Source organism: Hipposideros armiger, unplaced genomic scaffold (assembly GCF_001890085.2).
Source record: "Hipposideros armiger isolate ML-2016 unplaced genomic scaffold, ASM189008v1 scaffold_553, whole genome shotgun sequence".
NCBI classification, from domain to species: domain Eukaryota; kingdom Metazoa; phylum Chordata; class Mammalia; order Chiroptera; family Hipposideridae; genus Hipposideros; species Hipposideros armiger.
Genome location: NW_017731903.1, coordinates 331,174 through 355,837, shown reverse-complemented (window position 1 = coordinate 355,837; position 24,664 = coordinate 331,174). Strand labels below are relative to the sequence as shown.

The 24,664-nt window shown below is 45.3% G+C and overlaps 1 protein-coding gene across 3 annotated transcripts in view; it reads right to left on the bottom strand.

Moving 5' to 3' along the window:
- Nucleotides 1-24,664, bottom strand: part of TET3 (tet methylcytosine dioxygenase 3) — a 125,211-nt gene that overhangs the window by 10,763 nt on the left and 89,784 nt on the right. For all 3 annotated transcript variants that reach the window (XM_019623581.1, XM_019623582.1, XM_019623583.1), the window contains 6 exons: nt 19,068-19,158; nt 12,819-12,912; nt 6,065-6,273; nt 4,641-4,791; nt 2,089-2,178; nt 1,110-1,247 (listed from right to left, as the gene is read on the bottom strand). In XM_019623581.1, coding sequence (XP_019479126.1) covers nt 1,110-1,247; nt 2,089-2,178; nt 4,641-4,791; nt 6,065-6,273; nt 12,819-12,912; nt 19,068-19,158 — 773 coding nt within the window. The remainder of the gene's footprint in view (nt 1-1,109; nt 1,248-2,088; nt 2,179-4,640; nt 4,792-6,064; nt 6,274-12,818; nt 12,913-19,067; nt 19,159-24,664) is intronic.

Genomic DNA, 24,664 nt, shown 5'->3' with positions numbered 1-24,664 from the left:
GGCATCTCAAAACGGAATTCTTGATTTTTAACCCACACTGTCTTCCCCCATTATTCTACATCTCAGTAAATAACACCAACACTTGTCCAATTGCTCAAGCAAAAAAACTTGGAGCGGTCCTCAAGTCTTCCCTCTTTCTCATCCTACAACCAGTCCATCAGCAAATCCTCTCAGCTGTACCTTCAAAATCATCCAAAATCTGTCCAACTACCTCCTACCCCACCCTCATTCATGCCCAAGCCTTGTCGTCTCTGGCCTGGACAACTGTCCCAGCCTCCTACCTGGCCTCCTTCTCCCGATTCTCTCCCACCCTCCCCTCCCCGCATCTCACATACTTTATTCTCCATCTGCAGGAGCAAGGGAGCACGTCTAACTTTATAAACGGGATCTTACCATTCCTAGCTAAAGAACCTTCCCGGGACTTCCCATCACACTTAGAGCACAACCTAGGGCCCTGCCCGGCCTCCTGGGCTCCCTGCAACCTGATCCCTGCCCACCCCTCTCTCTCCCATTCCCGAGCCTCTGCCTGTGCTGATTGCGCCACCCCCAGACCATCAGTCCCTTACTCTCTCACATCAGTCATGTCTCAGCTCAGGTGCCCCTCCTCAGAGAGGCCTCTCTGACCACTATTTTAAATATTTCATCTAAAGTGTCTCCTAGCACGTCATCCCTTACCCTCCTTCATCTTTTCCTCATAGCCTTCATTGTGTATCACACACTTGGGCAGGCCTTTGTCCACTTTTTCCCTTGGCATCTAGAGCCATACCTGAGCACAGTAAACATTTTCTCAATGAATGAATTGAGAGGTTGTTTGGATTTCAATCCAGCTGTTCACAGGGACCTGGAACCATGCTTTAGATAACTGGGGGCTCCAGGTGCCCAAGGGGCTGCATTCTGCAGCATCTACCTAATCACGGAAACAAGGCCAGGCCTGTGCATGCACGTGGTGAGAGTTTCCTCAGAGAGGTGGCAGGGCAGTCCCAGAGTCTGAGAATCTGTCTCTTGGTTCCTCCCTACTTGAGCCCACCTGACTTTATAGACCAGTTGGCACTCTCCCAGGGCGGTCCCCCGGGGTGGGTGGGGCTGTGACAGGACACAGGCTTTCTTACCACTGTGCAGCCATTGTAGAGGTTATGCTGGTCCTTGTGGGCGTGGGCACAGAAGTCCATGCAGGCTGTGACTCCCGAGAAAGGCCGCCCTTCCTTCAGCCCCAGGCGGCAGTCAATTGCTATTTCCTCATTGGTCACCTGTGTGGATGGCCAAGGAGAGTTGCTCATGTGGCCTGAGGTGAGGGGCCCTGATTCTGCACCTGGGGAGGCCAGGTCTTGGGGGAGGGAAGTTAAGGATTACAGCTGCCTTGCCTTTGGGTCTCAGGAGGGAGGTTTCCTGGCTGAGGCCCCTGTAGGAACCACTTCCTCCTGGGTTATCTCAGGTCCCCCTCACCTCGTCTGGGAGAGGCAAGGGAGGCAAGGGTGACAAGGGTGACAAACTCCAGCCTCAGCAGTAGGAACCAGACCAGAGGCGGTGGAAGGGAATGAAGACTAGGGATGGAGGAGAGATGGTCTGGGATGCAGTTAGTGTGGCGTGAAAAATGGATCTTAATCAAAGAACTACCGTATTTGCCGGCGTATAAGACGACTCCGCGTATAAGACGACCCCCTAACATTTCCACTCAAAATACAGAGTTTGTTATATGGTCGGTTGTGTGCGATTTTGCGAGTGTGGTAAAATCGCATAACAGCAAAATCGCATAACAGCCGAGCATACACCCAGCAGCGCTGCTGATGCCTGAACGGTATGTGGAATGAAGTGGGCGGGCATCGGGAGGCCACTATGGCATGGGGCAAGCACTATGGGCAGTCTATCTGAAGTGTACCTGGCGTATAAGACGACCCCCCACTTGGAGGCATATTTTTCAGGGCCAAAAAATCGTCTTATACGCCGGCAAATACGGTACATGCCTGCTCCGCCTCTGGCTGGGCTTTTCCCATAAGGAGCACAGAGGAGCCCACTCATGTTCCCTACTTCAGGGAGCCTGGACAGAGGTGCGGATGACATGAGGACACAGAAAGGCCCAGGAGCCAGTACCTGGTTCTGGTAGGCCTGGGGGGCCAGCCGCTTGTACAGGGGCGCAACTTCGGTAGCCAGGTCCTGGAAACTCTTCCGGAGCACTTCTTCCTGTGGAGAGAGGAGCCGTCACATAGCCAGAGCAGCCCACCTGGCAAACTGAACACTGGAAGTTAGCCACCATTCCAGAGCCATCACCATTCCAGAACTACCTGCCACTAGGAAGGTTGAAAGCCAGGTACCACCGGGTGGTTTTCACCGTGCTCCCTCTGTGAGGGGGATGGTGCCATGTCTGTTTTAAAGTTGGAGACACTGAAGCTCACCAGGAAAAGCCGCTGCCTGGAGGTCCGGTCAGCCTGACTGCCACGCTACTGCTCTAGGCTCTTGCCCAGTGCTGCTCAGGACACTTAAAAGTGGTTCCTGCTTTTGAGTGCGCCACATACCTAGGTTAGAGGTGCGGTATGGGAGCATGTAAAAGCATGAGCAATGAATGTGGATCCTTCTTCTCATGTTACAGACAGGTAAATTAAGGCAGAGAGGGGTGGTCAAGGTCTATGCTAGAAATTCCGGAGCCAGTCAGGCCCACAGCCTGTCCTGAGCCAGGTACACAGATTTCAAAGCTTCGTTCTCTACACATACCATCTCATGTGTTAGTCACAAGCCACGTGTGGCTATTGAAATAGAAATTAATTTTAATTAAAATTCAATACAATTAAAATTCAGTCCCTCCACTGCACTAGCCACATTTCAAATGCCCAGTAGCTACAGGTGGCTCCTACACTGGACAGCAGAGAACATCATCACAGAAAGTTCCAATGGACGAAGCAACAGCCCCCCAACTACATTTGGTGGAAAGTTTCAGGCATCCACAGCCAATCTCTGGCCCTCTGAGGGTAGCGAGTAGGGCTGTGGAAGCTCCTAGCAGGCCTTGAAGAGGTTTTGGAAAAGGCATGAAGAGCTTTCACAGACGAAAGCAGGAGATAGTGGGGAGAGAAAAAGAACCAAATTCATAGAATTAGAAATGGAAGAACTAGACCAGTGGCTCAGCTGTCTGTCAAGTGGGGCTGAGAGAGTTGCCGGCCACCCCTAACGGCACGTCTCAGGCTGCCACCCAGATGCTGCCACCAGCACAGTGGGCCCAAAGCCAGTACAGTATGGAGGCGAGGCTTGTGAACTCTTAGGAAATAGGCCTGGGCTTAAATCCTGACTTCAGCATTATTGCCAGATGGCCTTGGGCAAGCCATGTGCCTCATCTGGAAAGGCAGGAGTAATGGCGCCTAAGTCATCAGGGTGTTGTGAAATTAACTGAGAGGTGCTGGGCAGAGCACCCAGCACTTAGTAAGGATACAGGAAACAGTAGCTGATGGAACGAGGAATACTGATGGAACGGGGAATGCATTTTCATTCCTGGTAATTCCTAGTTTCTGGTGGCCACAGGCCTCCTGCATTCATTGAAGCAAATGCATTTGCTGCTACTGGGGAGGGCGGATGCTGTCATAAATAAAAGTCTAGTGTCAAATCAGACCATTCGACTAGTTCATGCAACAGTCTAAAGCCAGGCTTTGAGGATAAAAAGGGTTCTAAACTTGAACATGTTTCCTTTTCCTTCTGAATAGCAAAGTTTGGAAGTCTGAACGTAGAAGTTTATATGTGGGGTAGAACAAATGTGCCCCAGGGCAGTTCCCGCCCTGGGGAAAAGGGGGAATCTCTTCCGGTTCAAGGAGCTTAGGGATATAGTGGCTGGGGTCGAGATGTTGCCTGGGTTCCAGATGTTGCCTGGGTTCCAGCAAAGGGACCCAGGAGCCCACTCTTGCAGGAGCTTAGGCAGGAGGGAGGCTGGAGGGGAAACGACAGAGAGCACAGACAGGCCTGAGCCTTCTCTGCATTTGGAACCTCTCAAGATGGCCTTCACCACGTGGACAACAGAGGGGAAGTGGCAGAGGGGTAAGTGGTCTGACCTGATGCTTCGGGTTCCCACAGCCTGGGCGTAGCCAGCAGTGATGACCCAGAGGCCCCTGTTCCGTTGTCAGTGGGTTGAGAAGGAGGCCAGGCCTCCAATAAGGAGACTGAAGAGGAAGTCTCATGTCTAGAGGCTGTACCATGTGAATGCCAGCCCAGTAAGGAGACAACTGGACAACTGCACGGAGGTGTCCGCCCAGCAGCCAGACAGAACGAGGGATGCCCTTGGGGAGTCTGGCACTGGCCCAGAGAATGGCCCAAGGACCAGAGGCCCTCTTCCTGCTATACCTCTGAGAAAGATGTCTTGGGAAGAATGGAGGAAAGAAATTACCCTTTAAGAGGGTCAAATTCTGATGAGGAATTTGAATATTTACCTTAAAGAGACTGTTTTAAACTGGAAGATCTTGAAGCACCTGTAATTGGTAAGCCTAATTTTTCACTCATTGCACCTCATCACACCTTATTTCACAGCAAGATAAGCACATAAAGCAAGTTCCATTTTCTGTACATCTGAGTCATGATGTGTTAACCTCAACTCCCACCTGGACAATTAAAGATACCAGATAAGGACAGGGCGAGTGGGAGGGTCTCGCTGCTCCGTCTGAGCTCCTCACCTCTTTGGGGTTGTCCCCGGCAAGGCGGAACTTTCGCGGCGTCTTGCTCCGAGCATATTTGCAGCCATTGAAGTACATGCTCCAGGAACAACCAAAGGAGAAGGAGGCACCACAGGTGTTGGGGTCTTTGCCTTGGCAAGCGCAGGTCCGGCTGCAACACACATCACGTGTTAGGCACACAGCTACATTTTTTTCTTCTGGAATCTTTCCTTCTCCTCAGGGGGCAGCCCTGCTGAGGCCTGGCATTCACTGGCTTCTCAGTGCCTGGGGCCACATCCTTCCCCACCCTCCTTCCCAAATTTCCTTGAGTAGAGAGCCAGCTCTGAGCAGCCTGTTCTGTTTCCAGTCCTGAGCCTGGAGGTCTGAGTCATGTTTGGGAAGAGCACATGGGCTGTTTAAGTGGGAAGAATCTTGTCAAAAACCCAATAAATTTTATGTTTTGCCTTAACTCTGATATCTTGACCAATTCCGACACAGACCATTCCCAGAGACAAGGGAATGACGTGAACCCCAGGGTTTGAACACACCTGCTTCCTGCAGGCCCCGGTGCTGACAGGCCTTTAAAGAAATAAACACTGACATTACAGTTCAACTCTTAATAAAATCCAGAAACATCCCAAATGCTCCTCAACTGGGAAATGGACAAGCTGTGATACATCCGTGCAGTGGAATACTACTCGGCAGTGAAGAGGGACGGGCTACTGATACACATCCGCAGATGATGTTCAGAAACACTGTGCTCAGGGGAAGCCAGACCCAAAAGGCTACACACTGTATGGGTCCATTTACATGACATTCTTGCAAAGGCAAACCTATAGGGACAGGACACAGGATTGGTGGTTGCTGGGGAGAGGGGAAGGGCTGCCTATTAAGGGATACGAGGGGATTTTTTTGGATGATGGAACTGTTCTATTGGGTTGTCGGAAAAGTCATGATGTATTTTTTTCTATGTTTTTTGTTGCAAAAATGCATCATGACTTTTCCGACAACCCAATATATCTGGATTATGGTGGTAGTGGCTACATGACTGTCAACATTTGTCGAAACTCTTCAAGCTGTATACCTCACAGGATGAATTTTACTCTAAGTAAAAATAGCTTGATTCTAAAATATGTGAAAAAACCCTATAAGCGTAGGTTTTTTGCCTTATATTAGTGGGGCACTACACACTTTTTTACACTTGTCAGCATCATTAGAGCCTCAGAGTAGATCGGAACACAACGGCAACCCTGAACCAAGGTGACAGACCTTTCCCAGCCAGGAGCAGAACTCAGGTCGGGATCCGTGGGTGAGCATTTTTTCTACCCAAGGACTAATTCTATAGGACGAACAGGGCCCTGGATTGGGGGGGCGGGGGTGTGAGTGATTTCCCCAGCGTTGCCCAGAGTTCCCTGCATCTGCTGCCCGGGGCCCTGCCCACATACTCATCGTTGAGGCCACATCTCCGGCTGGTGGGGTTCCCGTACTTCCGGAGGGTGTCGGTGAGTTCCTGGTAGAGGGTGTCTCCGAGGCTGCGGGGGATGCCCTCCCAGGCCAGGATAAGGATGACGATCACCGCGTTCTGGCAGTGGTGGCCCGCCCGGTGCCGCACGAGGCACAGCAGCTTCTCCTCCAGCGTGTGCCTGCGGATCACCTGCAGGGTCGGGGAGGGGCAGGCGCCGTTAGCCGCAGGACCAGGCACCCACACTCCTCGGCACAGGATGCCACACCCCCCTCACCTCTGCCGACCAGACCCGAGCGTGCAGGTCTTTCGGGCAGTGTCTTGGGGTGTCACACCTGGGCGACAGCAACCACATAGGCTAAGAGACCGTTATAATTAGGGAACGAAAAACACAGAAGTTATTATTTTTTTAAAGAGGAAAATAACAAATGATTATTACACAATCTAAGTTATTGATGATTTAGGTAGAGTTAGGAGTAAAAATAGAGATAACATTCGAAGCTAAAATATATTCAGAGATTTTTCAATCTGTCCTAAAACATTTGCAGAGAAAAGGCTGCCTATCTGTGTGTTTTTGGTTAAAAAGCAAAGACCTTGGTGCTGTGGAAAACAGTTTTTGGCAGTTCCTCAAAAAGCTAAACACCCAATTACCATATGACTAGGCAGTTCCCCTCCTAGTATATACTTGTGGGAACTGAGAGCTGGGACTCAGACGGATACCTGTACCCCCATGTTCAGAGCAGCATTATGTGCAACAGCCAAAGGTGGAAACAACAGTGTCTATCAGGTGATGAATGGATAAACAAAACGTGTCATATCCAGACAATGGATTATTCAATCTTAAGAAGGAATGAAATTGTGACACCTGCTACAACATGGATGAACCTTGAGCACCTTATGCTGAGTGAAGTAAGCCAGACACAAAAGGTCAAATACTGTATGATTCCACTTACATGAGGGACCTAGAGTAGTCAAATCCATAGAGAGAAAGTAGGAAAGTGGTTACCAGCTGCTAAGGGGGAAGAGGGAATGGGAAGTTTAATGGGTAGAGTTTCAGAATGGGACGATGAAAGCGTTTAGGAGATAAGATTGTGGTGATGGTTTCATAACAATGTCAATGTAGTTGATGTCACTGACCTGTACCCTTAAAAATAGTTAATATGGAAAATTTTGTTATGTACATTTTAATACGTTTAAAAATGAATAATGTAACATACCAAAAACCACTGACTTGCACACCTCAAATGGGTGAATTGTATCGGATGTGAACTATAGCTCAGTAAGGCTGTTGACAAAACGCAAGGGCCTTGCGCACTGCAGTGCTCTGCCCCTCAGGCTCCGGCCATTCCCTCCCCCAGGTTCTCACCTCACTCTTCACTCACTCCCGAAACACTGTCCTGGCTCACAAAACAGTATGTCAAGACAAAGGGTCCTGGGGGTTGGGGAAGGAGGTGGCTGAATCTCCCCAGAGGATCAAGTAATTCTGTGACCAGATGAGATGTGGGGATCTATGAAGTGGGGAGATTGGGAAGGGCTCTGAGTGGCAGGCTGATGGACAAGGACTCAAGGCGGGAGGAGAGCGGGGAGGGCAGGGGTCCAAGGACTGTAAGCAAGGGGCTTATTTATGTAAATAGCTTCATGCTGTAGAAAGTGGGGGACAGATGGTTGGGAGAGTGGAGAGACTAGGAGACCAGCTAGGAAACCGTGGACATAACACAAGCAAAAAACCAAGTCCTGAACTAGGGCAGTGAAGAATGAAATAGGAAAAGGAATCGATTCCAGAGACATTCAGGAGAAGGGTGACTTTGAGACCACCTGACGATAAGGGCTGAGGAAAGTCTTAAATGACTTCCACGTTTTGTAGCGTAGGAGAGTGGGTGGGTGGGTGTTGTTTACTGGTTGTGTTACTGGCCGGTGTTGTTAACGGGGAACACGCCAGGGTTGAGGTAGTTTGGAACCCCTGAGTGGCTATTTGCAGTAGGCACAACAGAGTGGGTCTGGAGGTCAGGAGACACCTGGGCTGGAGACAGACTTGGTTGTGAGTATATCAGTGCGGGGAGTGTCGAAGGGCAGGCAGGCAGGCGAGAGAAACGAGGGAAGCAGGCCAGACGTAAGACTAGGGGGTGGGGTGGACCATGGCACAGTGAAAAGCACCGGTCACTTCAAAAGGAGGAAGCCGAGCCTCCTCTTCCTCAATGGCTGCTTGGAGGCAAGGCCAGCCTCATGCAGCTGCCTCTTCCAATTTTGTACGCAGAAAATAGAAATCCATATTATTACATGAAATCTCCCCTTAAAAAGATGGGAACACCAAATCCAATAATTTTGTGGCAGAATATACATGACATAAAATGGACCATTTTAGCTATTTTTAAGTGTACAGTGCAGAGGCATTAAGTACATTGACAACCATTATCAGAAGTTTTCCGTCTCCAGAGCTTTTCCATCTTCGTGAACAGAAACTTTATACCCATGAAACACTAATTCTCCATTCTCCCCCTGACCCCGGCCCTTGGTAACCACTATTCTACTTTCTGACTCCATGACTTTGACTACTCTGGGTACCTCATATAAGTGGAACTGTATAATATTTGTCCTTTTGTGACAGGCTTAGTTCACTTAGCATAATGTCCTCAAGGTTCATCCATGTTGCAGGCCTCAGAATTTCTTTCAAAATGTGGAAATACACCTTGTATGCTAAGGGAAACACATCTCTGGGCCACGAGTTCCTGCTTTGAGCCATGGCGATAATGGTACCTCCATGGAAGCATCAATTATACCATTATTGTTTTGGGGGGTCAGTAAACCCCTGAACACGCACATGCATGTTAGAACTGCCCGTATGATCAGTTGGCTTCCCACACACTGAGCTGGGCATATCGGGGCACCAGCACATACCTGCAGGTACTGATAAGACAGTGTTCTCTGTGACTAGGGTTGCTGAGGCACTATTGTCAACCTCCGCTCAGGGTCCAGGGCAGCTCACTGTTTTATTGCACTCATGGGACATGTGTTCCGAGCATGCAGGGAGACACCTGATCTGGCAAGCTGGGACTGAACCACATCCTTTTGGTTTCCCAAGTGGCACTAGGTACAAGCAGCTCTCTGTGGCTACACCTTCACAGGCCTATGGGTACCACTCAAAAAAAAAACCATCAGAAAACCATACAGAGGTGCTCCCTATCCATACTCTATGAAGGAACCCAGAACACATTGCACAGAGTGCCAGGGTCAAAGGTAACAGAAGGCACGGACACAGCAACACCCGAGCATGGCAACACAAACGGGTCACATGCCATCACAAAATCACAACATCTCACCTAGATCCCGGGCAGGAACTCCTTCAACACTGAATTGAGAATAACACAGCACCCAATAGAAACACAAATCCATCCTCCTGTAACTCTCACTCTTGGTACTTCATTCCGACCTCCGGATCCCCGGTAAGTCTGTTCCACCCGCCGATGAGCCTTCAAATACCTGCTTTCTGACCTGCTACTTACACAGACTGGCCCAAGCAACATCTCTGTGGTTTTTCTACCAAAAGCCCATTTTTCATTTTCTGGCACGCCCCCGTTTATTCTGAGCCTTCAGAATGCTACGTGGGTCACTCTTTTACTCTCATCTCGGTGACTTCCATACTTTGTACAGGCCACCTTAAAAATCAGAGATCACCGGTGCTTCTCTGGGTCATCCCATTGCTTTCTTAACATACATTTGCTGGGTACCACGATATGCCTCAATTTGGTCCCCAAGATCCTGGCCAGTCAGCTCTAGAACTTGTCAGGCACACTGCTTTCAGCTCAAGGTTCTGGCCGGGGGTTCAGGCTGCAAACAGAGACTTTTGGAAAAGAAAAGCCCAGCTCTAGACATGGGACCAGGTGGGATGGGGAGGGCCACAGAAGGCACTGTCCCAAAGGCAGTGGGACGCTGCCACTTGCCTGTGGCCACATACCACTGTCCTGGGCTCTTGACACCACTCTGCTACCATGAATAATCTGTCCTTGGTGTTTGCTGGTGACTTCCTCAGAGGGGCAGGGAAGGGAACACCTGCTTCTTCCCAACTTCCAAAGAGGGGGATCTCTTTAGATGAGCCCTATCATCCAAAATACATAGGGTATTTGGTGGCTATGTAAGCAAAAAACCAAGAGAAGTCCATGCCACTATGGGAGATGGCTAGAAAACACACACACACACACACACACACGCACGCACGCACGCACGCACGCACGCACACACGCACCCTGCCATTTTCTTGCCACTGTAGGAGCTCTATGATCTACCACCTTTTGCTCTTCTCATAAAAAACAATTTCTTTCCTCTCACCTTTTATCTTTGCTCATCAGATACAGGAATTTCCCCCACTCTGGGAACACTGTCACTATGCATTCCCTATCAGGACTTCTCTTTCAAAGCTAGCATCACCCACCTGGGCTTGGTGATGTCACCCATGAGCTGTTCTACCCTTTGGACAAAACCTCAAGTTCACAGAGCTCCCTGTGCTCTGTCCACAGACCCCAGAGGACACACTGAGGACCAGTTCTTCCCCCTCCATCATTCCACTCTCCTCTCACAGCCCCAGGAACTGTCCTCATGCTGTACCTGAGTGCCTCCCTCTTTCACTGCCCAGGTCACACGCTCTTCCCAGCCCTCAGCAGGGACACACAAGTCCTGGTCAGGTGTTACCGCTTCATCATGGGTACCCAAGGGCTGGAAACATATATTCTCTTCTTCAGTGCCATCCACTGAAAATAGCCAGCTGGTTTTTTTCCCCCTTAAAGTGTTGTTTCTGAACCTAGAACAGTCCCTAGCTCTACCTGTGCCCTAAGAATCTTTAGTTTCCCGCCCAAGACTTTGGAATTCCTCAAGGAGTGCATGAATTAGCCGAAGAAAGGGGCAGATGTCACTTCCCTGATGGGTCCTCCAAGGGGATAACACCCCACCATGACCAGCCACAGACAGACACAGCCTCTCATGAAAATGACCATCTTCCATGACGGTGGGGACAACATGCTTCTTCACACCTGTGGATGCTCTAAGTCAGGGGTGTCAAACTCAATTAAAACACGGGCCATTTGGTGCAACAGGCAAGATTCATGAGGGCCACATCACATTTACAAATTTTGTTAAATTTATATTCTGAAGTGAGGATTCAGGAATATAGATAGGATAATTAAAACACTATATAATTGCTTTTATTTAAACATTTATTTAATGTATTTATAAAACTAAAATTATTCTTTTTTACCCGAGTGCTCTTTTTAACCTTTTCGCTATTGGGATCTGTTTACATTACGTGACACTGAGAGTGGCAGACATATTGCTTCCAAATGTCGCCGGAACTGAGTCAGCAGGTTTATACATGCCCACAGGCCCCCAGGAAAGGCACTGGGCCACGTGTATACTCGTCTTCAGTAGTTAAAGGGTTAACGAGGGAATTGTGTGTACGGTATTGCCTCGATCTCCCCTAAGCGCTATTTTCCTCATAACAATTTTTTCTATTTTCATTTTATTTCAGAGCATCGTGGGCCACAAAAAATTACCTCGAGGGCCGCATGCGGCCCGCGGGCCGCCAGTTTGACACCCCTGCTCTAAGTAGTTCCAGATTTTTTTGTTGTATATAACTCTGCAATACTGACTGAAAATTGCTACAAATAGACATGGGGCAGTTCAAGTTCAGACACCTTTTATTTTCATTAAATACAAAGGTGCAAATGCATGGGGTAGATACCAGATAAGAACAGGCATGTGCACAGATGGACACAGGCTGACCAAGGTCATTTACCATCGACCCTCACTCCAAGTGAGCCATGTGAGAGTTCACTCAGTCTTCCTGCCTCTGCTCATATGACCCCCATCAGGAATGCTTCTACCCTCCTCTCAGCCCACTGAACATGGACCTGTATGCACAGCCCCACGCATGGCCGTCTTCTCTGGGAAACCTAGCCCGATGTTCCTCCCATCATTCATGTTGCTGCCCCTGACGCTACAGCACCAAGTTGGCCTCTCAAAGTTAAACCTTGATTAGTCACGTCTCTGCCATTTTATTCATGTGTCTTGACATCATAAGCAGCTGGAACATAGGGACAGAGCCCTCGATTTCCCCCGCATATCCCCCTATCATGCACCCAGCAGAGGGCTTGGCTCAAAGCCCCATGATGACCTTGCTGCTGCCCAAGCACTCTTTCTGTGGTGGTTCTAGAAATCCCTCTGTGGACTGGAGGAACAAGGTCAGAAAACTTTGGGTGAAACTCGTGTCTGAGTCACTGATATCTCCCTGCTGAGACACTCGCGCTGCCTTAGAGGAAACAGTGGCTCAGAAGCAAGGAAGGGGCAAGGCTATCCCTGAGCCCGCCTTGCCTCTCCCCTTCCAGACAGGAGACAGAAACACCGGAAGCTCCGGGCACACAGAGCAGGCAGAGGAGTCAAAGAGTTGGCCACAGGGGCCCCGGCCTTGGGTAAGACACCGTCTCCAGCTCTCCCTTTTCTTCTCCAAAGAGCCCTGAACCACGGGGATGGTATGAGCTGAGTAGAACAGCTGGAGCAGTTCGGCGGTCACCCCAAGATGCCAGGTGCCGGCATTTAAATAAAAGAAGGACAAATAGCTGGGGGAAATGACCCTAACCAAGCACCAGAGGCCAGCTCCAAGACTCCCTGGACAGTAAACACGTCTGCTTCCTCCACACACCTCAGCCCCGGAGAGTGAGGCCCAGCTTTGGCCATGGGGTCAAGACACTCACCCACTTTGCAATGGGGCAGCCGCGTGAGCTCTTCCCCTCCTTCCCTGTGTAGATGACCTTCTCAATCCGGATGGCTTTCCCCTTCTCTCCATACCTGGAGGGGGAGTCAGAAGCATCGTTAGCACAGCAGAGCCCAAAGGAGAGCACCTTACAGTAAGAAGGCAAGCCCCGGTGGGTTTCTAGTTACTGTGGGGCAACAGAGAAGAAAGAGGTGAATGTTTATCCTGTGCTTAGAGCCTCTGGGAACACAGTGGCCACTTCCATCAGGTCCAGCTCTGTCCCAGGGCAGAGGGGAAAATCCAACAGAATGTTCCTGATTATTGTCTCTGAGCCTCCAGGAAGGTACTCAAACCAAAGGCCAAATGCAGGCATTTGTACCCAGCTCTGTTAGCCAAGTCACCTCCCGAGTTAGCTATTTATCAATTCAATAAACAAAAACAAAAAAAAATGAGGAAACCCTTATTATTCTCTTTCAGCAATCCACTGCTGACACTTTAGCACAATGAGGGCAGCTGAGACTGGGGGGAAGTGACCCCACAAAGCACAAGCGGGCTCCGAGATTCCCCTGGACAATAAATACATCTGGTTCCCGCACAGACTCCTGCCTTGGCCCCCACACATGTGCACACACTCCGGGGTTCTGAGACCAGCTAATTAACCACAGCACATGCAGAGGTGATGAAACTATGGGCCCCAGAGCTGCCCAAGGCCGCAAAACTACCCGGGGGCTATGTCTGACCCTGGAGGTCAGACAGACTGGGCTCGAGTGCCAGCCCAGCCATTTTCTTGCTAGAAGGACTGTGCTCCAATGATCACACTTCTCTAAGCCTCAGTTTCCTCATCGGTAAAATGGAGATAAAAATGATTCCTACCTCCTAGGCTTGGAAAAAGATCAAGTGAGGTAATCCACAGGGAGTGCATTATTTAAAGAGCTTTGAAGTTCCTGGCATGAGGGAAGAGCCCAATAAATATTAATTAGTCTTAATAATGCAAACAGCCATCATACTGAATTGTCTTATTTTTAGTAAGTTTTTTGGTTTCAGGTACAATATTGTATCATCTGCAAATAGTGGTCATTTTCCACCTCCCCCTTTCCACTCTTTATGTCTCTATTTCAGTTTCTCATCTCTCTGTACTGGCCGGTGCTTCTGAAGCGTGAGCAGGCATCTCTGCTTATTTCCTAAATTTACCAGAAATGTTCCCAACTATTTATAACTGAGCACAAAGTTAGCTGACTTTGGGATGGAAACAGAGACTTCCTTATTTTGAAGGGTTGCACTAAGGGTCTCCTGTTCTAAGCTGTTTTAATTAAGAATTGATTACTTTTATCAAGTACATTTTTAGCATCTAAGGAGACAGATGATTACATGGGTTTTCTCCTGTGATCAATTAACATGGCATGCTATTTAAACAGACTGTCTAAATCAAACTGTCCTTAGATTTCTGTAATGAATCCAATTACGGCATATTATTTTAATATGCTATTTAATAGAAGGTAATATTATCATAGCTGTTTTATGCATGTTGTTTACATACATATACAGTTACACCTATCTCAACCACTCCACTTCTAGAAATCTCTACCTCAGAAATAATTGTACAAATATACCAAGATTTAGGAATAAGATATTTATTGTTGCATCAACAACAGAAAAATCAGAAACAACTTAAGTGTCCCATATAGGGCTGGCTAAATAAAATATAATAAATATAATAAATTTCCATACAATCAATGGCAAACCATGTAGCCATCGAAAGGGATTCGACAGAATTATATGTACTGATGTGGAAGAAATTAAGGGGGGAAGCAGCTGCAAACAGTGGGTATAGTATGATTGATTCCATTCAAAATTTCTTTATATCCATATGTATCTGTTTGTAAATGCTTAGAAAAAAGTTGAAAGGTAAGCATCATTTCTTTGAAAGTTTCTTCTGGGAAGGATAATTGCTAGAAAGCTTTATTCACTCTAAACTTTTTTTCAAAGGCCTCTTACAGACTTGTTTTATTTTTGTAATCGGAAAAGAGAGCAAATATGTTTTAAAATGCTGATCTGAGGTTTTTCTGAGTTCTCTAGTTCACTCAGGTCTCAGGGAAGAGGTGAACAGGGTTTCTCATAATTGCCATATTAAAATTATAAGGCTCTGCTAGTCCCTTATAGAATGTGCTTGAAGACAGGACTCTGGGGAGTTTATATAGCGTGGTCTGGCTCAAGAAAAAAAGACCAGATAGTGCTGCTTTTGTTTGGGTCCTGGAAAACTTTCAATTCAACAAGCATTTATCAGGAAGGGGCCCATGAGTGCAGAGCCTGAGCACTTGGTGCTAGGGTCGCTGTGGGAGAACAGCCCGAGGTGACCATGCTGCTCTCACCAAAACGGACAGGATATCATGTTCCCCACAGGAGGGTGAGCTGAGGACACTGACGCGGGCTTTCTGACCAGGACCTTCTGCACCATCCCACCCTTGAGAAAAATGCTTCCTGTAGTCAACTTCATATTTGAGAGCAAATAAAAGGGCTAAGCACTGAATGATCAGCTAGATAGTTTTGGTTTTGTTTTTTTTTTAAACCAGAACTGTCTCAGTGCTTAAAGACAACCAACGAACTCTAGATTTAGTTCTTTTTTCTTAAAGGTCTTACTTTCTTGGCCTACCATTAAGGCCCTTTTAGAATTTAGATGAATTCTTAGACCCTAAACTAAGTCTGCAAGGACAGGCTGAAACCTTATTCTCCTGGGTAACCTGATCATATTAGCCAGTAGTTCTTAAAGGTGGTGCCAGGGCCAGCTTCACCTGGAAACTCGGGAGGAATGTAGCCTCCAGGGTCCCACCCCAGATCTGCTGGGTCAGGAACTCGGGGGGTGGCACCCCGTGATGTGTGCTTTCACAAGCCCTTCAGGAGACTAGCACATGCTCAAGTTTGAGAACCACTGATCTAAAGTGGTGTTTTTTTGGGGTTACCTCTATCACACAATGAGACCAGCTCCCCCAAACTCAGAGGATTTGCTAGCACAGTGCTGGTTCTTCATTTCTAGAATGAACATTTAATGAACCCCTGGGTTGAAGAGAACCCCCTTCCAACTAGAGGACACGTGGCTCTGTGTAGCACTCCATTCTCAGGTATGAATTTGAACAACTGACTCCAATTATCTATGGAAACAAGGAGCTGGGTACCCAGCAGGTATGGGGCACATAAATAAACTGGGATAATATTTTAGGATTTGCTTTGACTCCCTCCTACTTCTCCAAATCTTTACCAGGTAAGCTAAAAGCACCAACATCAGTTCACTTCCCCTCCTGCCTCTGGCCAGCTCCTGGCAGTAGAGTGGTCCTGCAGAGAAAGAGTCCGGGGGGAGGTCTAAGGAAGAGACAGCCTGACCCATTCAAAAACTAGACCCCCAGCCAGCTTATTTTCATCAATTGTTCATTCCCCTCCTTGTTCCAGAAAGGAATTTAAAGAGATGTCTATACGATAAAAATAACGGGTGATAGAATCAGAGTAAAGCAGGAAAGACATGATGTTACACACAAAATGGAAACAGTGGGATCTTCTGTGTGTTTTTGAGATGAGCCTGGAACATTCCATCATCTGAAAAATCAAGGCAGCTAATGAAGACTCAAGTCAAAAGGACACAAGAGTGAACCTGAATAGGCCCCCACGGGCCAAAGATGAGAAGTTACATTCCTCCTTATGGGGGTACGCAAATCTGCCTTGAAACTTACGAACAGCCAAATAAAGATGGAAACGCAATCTGTTACATGATTTACAAGGTCCTTAAGATAAAAATAAACCAGGTGCTGAGGGAAAACATGAGGATTCCTGGTCTTGAGAGGAATTCTTCCCTTGGATCAGTTTCTGAAGAATCTACACTTGGCTGTTATTTTTAAAGCAATGAGGACGGGGAAAAGGACAAATCTCAACTTTATCACTATCTCTTAATCCTTGTTTCAAAACATACTCTTCTATAACTAAAAGTTATTTAGACAGTGATCTAGAAAGCTTATAAAATTGTGACCAAGAAACAAACATGCACAAACACTGTCTCAGATCAAACTTGTACATTTGGACTCCCCCACAGCCCTCAAACTGCAAAGATAGTGTGAGGATTCCTTACAAAAATCAATGGCCAAAATGACGCCTTGTCCAACTGTTTTTTTTTTTTAAGATTTTATTGGGGAATTGAGGAAGGGGAGCAGTGTTAGGGAATTGGGGAAGGGGAACAGTCAAGTTGTTGTCCTTCAATCTTAGTTGTGGAGGGCGCAGCTAGCTCAGCTCCAAATCCAGTTGCCATCTGGCCGCCCGGCCGCAGCTCGTGGCCTCTCAGCTCAAGGTGCCATGTTCAATCTTAGTTGCGGGTGGGCATAGCCCACCATCCCATGCAGGAGTCCACCCGGCAACCTTGTTGTTAGGAGCATGTGCTCTCACCAGCTGAGCCATCCTGTCACCTGTTGGCAGCTCAGCGGCAGCTCAGCTCAGGTGCAGCTTACTGGCCTATGTGGGAATTGAACCAGCAACGCTGTTGCTCAGAGCTCGCACTCTTAACCAGCTGAGCCACTCGGCAGGCCCCATGCCTTGTCCAACTTTGAAACTGCAACACATACACATGTGGGCACATGCACATACAACATACACACCCTGTTTTAAATCTGTTCATTCTTGTGGACTTAGAGGTGCCCTTTCAATTAGGTCAATTTACAGATTGAGTCTTTGATCAACTGCTCTATTGATGTGATACACTGAATATCAATGTTTCCAGATGGTATAGGATGATTAAGAGTAATTATAGCAGATCACTGTCCGCTATCCATCTTACCTTTTATTCATTCAGGGGTGTTATTAGTTATTCGGTTCAAAATCATGTTCCCTGCTATATTAATGATGGATTAGTCTGGCTCCCCTGGTCAGACAAAACCTGGTTCCAAAACTCTGAGCCACTCAGCCTTCCACACATGTGTATGTATATGTATGAACAAACATGCTTACATCTATATAATCTTTGACCTCACTATTAAAATACTAATGCTTGTTATAAAAAATGCAGCCAGTCCATGTGTATATAAGGTGGATACCCTTTGTGTAGTATTTAGTATTTACTAATAAGCACTAAGTGTTTTACATACAATCAGTTCAGTTTATCCTCACGACTCTCCTATAGTGTATGCACTTTTATCATCATCTCTGTTTTGCAGATCAGAAAACTGAGTCACAGAGAATCTGAGTGACTTACCAAGGACCCAGTAGTAAGTGGCAGGGCCAGGACTGGACCTTAGTCTAGCTCCAGGGTCCATGCGTCTCAATCACTGAACTATGTTACCTCTCCATATACTGGAACTCATAGCATTTAAGATCCGCGGTGGACACGTACACCGATTTTAAAGTATCTATCTATACACACTGCTTAAAAAACCAAAACAAAGCTATTAAGTAAAAACCCTAGAGTCTTGAGTGTAAATTGGAAGTGTTAATATAAACTCATGATGTATTTAATCACTAAACAATAACAAAAATAAAAAACCTACACACACATCTTAGTTCCTTCTACTAAAATGCCCTAGAAACAATGAGTAGCACCCCAGTAGTAACGAGCATGCCTAGCACCCAGAGTCTGTTTTCTAAATACTTTTTCCCACAATGTAAGGAACCAGGACTTCTTGGATAAATGTACAATGTGAGCCCAGAACATCTTGTCATACGAGAAATCAAGAAAGTGATTAAGGAATCCTAAGATCCTGTCGAAAGGACTCAGGAGACAACCAGAATAAGCATCCACTGGCCAAAGATGAGACAATACATTCCTCCTAGTGGGGGTACAAAATATCACCTATGAAGCAGTTTTGAAAAAAGAAGGAAAATACAATCTGATTCTGATCAAGCCTGTAGATCTAACTACCAATTTATAGGATGTATGGCAAAAAACCACGTTAATACCACAAGAAAGTTAGCAGCAAAATTCAGACCATGGGACTATATTCAGACTATAGGACATATAACCATTTCATTACATTTCTTCAATAAAAAATATTTCAAGAAAGAGAAAGACAAAATGGGGGAGGAAGATGGAGGGCAGATCTATAGATAGAAAGACCCACAAACACCAGGGGTGAGAATCCCACATTCAGCCTTCTACCGTCTGAATATCAATATTCCTTTTTGCATGTCATCTAGTACTAGGCCATGAAAACGAGAGGTGCTTAAAATCCATATTCTATTAATAACTTGCCCATTTCTCCTTGGGCATCTGTGCATCACTCACCGCTCCTCCATGAGTTCCCGGATAGAGGCTACCGTGGGGCCAGATCCCAGGTGAGTATAATACGGACCTTCATCCTTCTCCACTATTTGTTCTGCAGAAACACAGAGTAAACATTATTTGGACACATCAATTCATCAACATTCATTTAGAAAGGCAAACCACCAATAAAACAATTAATGGGGACATTATAAAACAGGAAATTCAAATGGCTTTAAACATGTGACAATGTGTTCAACCCCATTAGAAATCGGGAAATACAAATTAAAACCACAATGAAATACCATTACGCACAGGCCAAATTGGCAAAAATTTGAAAATCTAATAACCATGTGTTGTAAATACTATGGTCTACCCACGTTGGACTTCATCTTACAATCATACATAGTCTAGACCATTCCTCTCCTTAAGTATCTACCCAAACAAACTAAAACCAAGGGCTCAAGAGTAGCTGTATGCACATGTTCATAGTAGCATTATTCACAAAAGCCAAAATGTAAAAACAACGCAAGTGTCCATCACCAGATGAAAAAAATGTGCTCTAGCCATACAATATTATTCAACCATAAAAAGGGATAAAGTTCTGGCACCTGCTCCAACATAGATGAACCTTGAAAACGTTATGCTAAGTGAAATAAGCTAGATACAAGAGGGCAAATAATGTATGATTCCACTTAAATAAACTACCTAGGACAGGCAAATTCATTGAGATAGAAATTAGAGGTTACCAGGGGTGGCAGGAGTGGGAATCCGGAGTTATTAATGGATGCAAGGTTTTTGTTTATGGGAACAAAAAGGTTTTGGAAATACAATAGATAGTTGCAGAATACTGTGAATGTAATTAATACCACTAAACTGTACACTTAAAATTGGTCAAAATGACGAATTTTATGTTATGTATATTTTTACCACAATTTGAAAAAAGAAAGGAATACAGTACTAATTCATGCTACAATGTGGATGAATCTTTAAAAAAACATTATGCCAAGTGAAAGAAGGCAGACACAACAGATCACATACTATATGAGTTCATTCATATGAAATATCCAGAATAGGTAAATCCACAGAAATAGAAAGCAGATTAGTGGTTGTAAGAAGCTGGGAGGAGGAAGAAATGAAAGGTAACTGCTTAATGGATACGGGGTTTTATTTTGGAATGATGAAAATGTTTTGGAACTAGATAGAGGTGGTAGTTGCACAACATTGTGAATATATTAAATGTTACTGAGTTGTTCACTTTAAAATGGTTAATTTTGTGTTATTGGAAGTTCAGTGAATTTTTTAAAAAGTTAGAAACCATTGATTTGCACAACAACATGGATTAATTTTAAAATAAAATTTTCTGTGAAAGAAACGAGACCCAAAAAACTATGTACTAGTAACTCTGGAAAACAGTGTTTGGACTGGGTACTATAAGGCTAAAAACAAAAAGTGCTTCATAAAAATATTGTACTACACTTGGAAAGTTTGTTTCATGTCTGAGGAGACAGGACAACTAAATGCAATGTTGTGTCCTGCATTGGGCCCTATAACAGAAAAGAAACATCAGTGGAAAAATTGATGAAATCCAAAGAGTCTTTAGTTAATAGTTGTGCACCAACATTAATGTCTTAGTTTTAAATGTACCATAATTACATAAGACATTTATATTAGGGGAAACTGGGTAGAGGGTATACAGGAACTCTCTGTACAACTTTGCAACTCTTCTACAAATGTAAAATTATTTCAAAATAAACCGTTAAACAAAAAACTAGGCAGGAGGGCCAAATTTACTGATCCTGTCCTAGAGGAAATCTTGGCCACATGCATCAAAACATGTTCAAGGATTTTCACAGCAACATTACTTGCAGTAATCAAAACTGGGAACAACCCATAATCTAGCACCGTGGAACAGATAAATAAAATGTAGTAGTCATACAATGGCATATATCCAGCAATGGGAATTGACAACTTGCAACAACATGGCTGAATATTACAACACAGTGAGTGAAAGCAGCATAGCACAGGACAAATACAGCAAGATTACATTGAAATAATATTCAAAACCAGGCTTAACTCTATTGTTTAGAGATCCATAGGTGGTAAAATTACTAGGTTTAAATATGAAATTGCAGATATTGAAAAATTTTTTACCTACAATAAATGGCAATTTCATATGGTTTAACTTTAATATAAAGAAAAACAAGGAAATCATTGTTTTTGGAAAGGAAACCACAAGTCAAGAGAGCGGTTACCTGTGGGGGATGGGAGAGGAATGTGATTAGGAAGGATATACAAGGGGTGTGTGGGAAACTGGAAATGGCCAATTTTTTATCTAGGTGGTGGTTACACAGGTGTTCATTTTATAAATTTTCATTGAACTGTATATGAATGTTTTGTGTACTTTCCTATACAGTATATAGAATTCACAATTTTTAAAATAAAAAAGTTAATGTCACACCTATTCTATGTGGTACATTATGCTTAGCTTTACAGGAGAAACAAAACCGAATAATAACTGATTGGTCCCTTAAAAAGTTTATGATCTGGCTGGATAAATAAGTACTGGTGCCGGGAAGAGGAGCTCCCACACATAAGAAGATAACATGGCATTTCAAGTCAGTGGGGAAAGATTAATTTTTCAATGAATGGTGTTGGGACAATTGGAGGAAAAGTTTGATCCATACTTAATACCTTAGCACCAAATACATTCCAAATGGTTGAAAGCTTTAAACAAACAAACAAACAAGTTCTGGAAGAAAAACAATGAGTTTTTTTAAAGTAATCATGGAAGTGGTAAGATCTCCTCCAAGTATGACATGAAATTCAGAAGCCACATACATACACACTCACACAAAAAAACCCTGACAGATTTAACTGAAGAAAATGTTATAATAAATAAAAGTACCAAAAGTCAAGCCAAAAGACCACATCGGGGGAAAATATCTGGAACTCACACCAGACAAAAGGCAAATTTCCTTAATAGATAGCTCCTACAGCTAAATAAGGTCAATAACACAACAGAAAAATAAAAAAAGGATAAAAATGGTTCTTTGAAAGAGAAATGAAAACGGCTCAAATATAATATATGTAAAGGTACAATAAGGTACCAGTTTTACCTTTCAGATGAGTCACCATCAAAAGTAACTCTTTGTGTTGGTGAGGGACTAGGCAGTACGGAAAGTAATTTAGCAATCTATTAAAATTACAAATGCCCAATCCATCTGACTCAGCAATTTCAAAAAATGTCAGATTCTTCTAAGAATTTATTTCTAGGAATTTGGATATACGTTCATAAGTACAAAATGATATGTACATACAACAGTACTCACTGCAAAGAAGAGGAGACCCAAGATGGCAGAGTAGATAAATGCTCTGCTTCCTCCTCCCATGATCACATTAGAATTACAACTAAATTATAGAACAACCAACCTGGAAAACCATATGAAGTCTAGCTGAACAGAAGCCCTATAACTATATATAAAGTATATAAAGAAGAAGCCACATAGAGACTGGTAGGTGGGGTGGAGATGCAGAATAGGCTGGGCCCAAACCTTTGTGTGGTGGATGAGAATCATGGGACCCCGCTCCACCCAACATGTTCAATGCCAGAAGCACTTTCTCAGTGAGCAGCCAGCCATGCCCATGTTATACTTTCTTGAACAACTCTTGGGGGTCTGTGGGCCCCACATGGGCGGCGGCTGACCTCGGTGTGCTCTGAGACGTTGCTGAGTAGCTCCAGACTCAGCACGGGCACCAAACCAGAATCTATATTAACCTCCTGAACACAACTCGTCCCACCCTGGTGACTCCCTGAGAACTCACCTCACCCGACTCACATACCACACAAGGCTTTATCAGCCACTGAGCCGTATGGGAACAGCTGGTGGCAGCAGGCCTTGGGGTGTCCTGGCTTTTTGCAGAGTGACCCCAGGCCTAGTACTGGTGACAGTGATCCTCGGCTTGAGCATGGCCTCTCCCACATGCCTCCAGTTTTGGCACAGGGAGCAACCAACCGCAGGTTGCTTTTTAGCTCCTACCAGGTAGTCTCTGGCTGGTCACAGGCAATGGGTGAACTGGGCCTGCACAGCAACCCCTCCCAAGAGGCCTCAGAACCAATATACTTGGAGGTGGGTTTCAGACCACAGCACAGCACCACCTAATTAGCCCTACAAGTGGCACACCCAAAGAGTGGTCTCAGCAGCCACCAGAGCCCACTGGGCGAATCCTGCTCCATGAGGTAAGCACCCCCGCAGAGCAGCCCATAAGCTGTGGACATGGCGAAACCCCACAGCCAGTCATCCTGAGAGTCAATCCCACCCACTGATATGCCAATAGCAACCAAGGCTCAACTATAACAGGGGGGCAAACACAAACCACACAAAGGACACTCCTGGAGCACCCGGAGCAGGTGACCAGGGAGACTGCCACCGGGCTCCACAGGACACCTACTACAAAAGTCCACTTGATAGACTGGGAGACATAGCAGATCTACCTAATATACAGAAACAAACACAGAGAGGCAGCCAAAATGAGTAAACAAAGAAATGTATTCCAAATGAAAGAACAGGAGAAAACTCCAGAAAAAGAACTAAACAAAATGGAGACAAGCAACCTACCAGAGACAGAGTTCAAAACACTGGTTATAAGGATTCTCAAGGAACTCAGTGAGAACTTCCAGATAGCAAACATAAAAAAGGACATTGAAACTATAAAAAAGAACCAGAGTGAAGAATACAATAACTGAAATGAAGAATACACGAGAAGAAATCACCAGACTAGATGAAGAGGAGGATCAAATCAGTGATTTGGAAGACAAGGTAGCAGAAAACATCCAAACAGAACAGCAAAAAGAAAAAAGAATCCAAAAAAACGAGGATAGTTAATGAGACTTCTGGGACAACATTAAGCATAACAACATTTGCATCATAGGAGTGCTAGAAGGAAAAGAGAGAAAGCAAGGAATTGAGAACCTATTTGAAGAAATAATGACTGAAAACTTTAGTAACCTGGCTAAGGAAATAGAACATATAAGTCCAGGAAGTAGAGAGTCCCAAACAAGATGAACCCAAAGAGGCCAAACCAAGACACATTATAATTAAAATGCCAAAGGTTTAAGACAAAGAGAGTCCTAAAAGCAACAAGAGAAAGGGAACTAGTTACTTATAAGGGAGCGCCCATAAGACTGTCAGCTAATTTCTCAACAGAAACTTTGCAGGCCAGAAGGCACAAAATACTTAAAGTGATAAAAAGCAAAGACCTACAAACAGGAGTATTTTACCCAGCAAAGTGCTCTACCCATTTAGACTCAAAACACAGATAAAGAGCTTCCCAGATAAGAAAAAACTAAAGGAGTTCATCACCACTAAACCAGTATTACAAGGAATGTTAAAGGAACTTTAACATTCAGAAGAAGGGGAAAAAAAGATTAAAACTATGAATAAAATGGCAATAACTACATATCTATCAATAATTACTTTAAATGTAAGTGGATTAAATGCCCCAATCAAAAGACATGGGGGGGGGGCGGCTGAGTGGCGCATTGGTTAAGAGCTGGCTTGGGACGCCAGAGGGCCCCGGTTCAGATCCCATATATGAGGGCCAGTGACACTGCCCTCTAT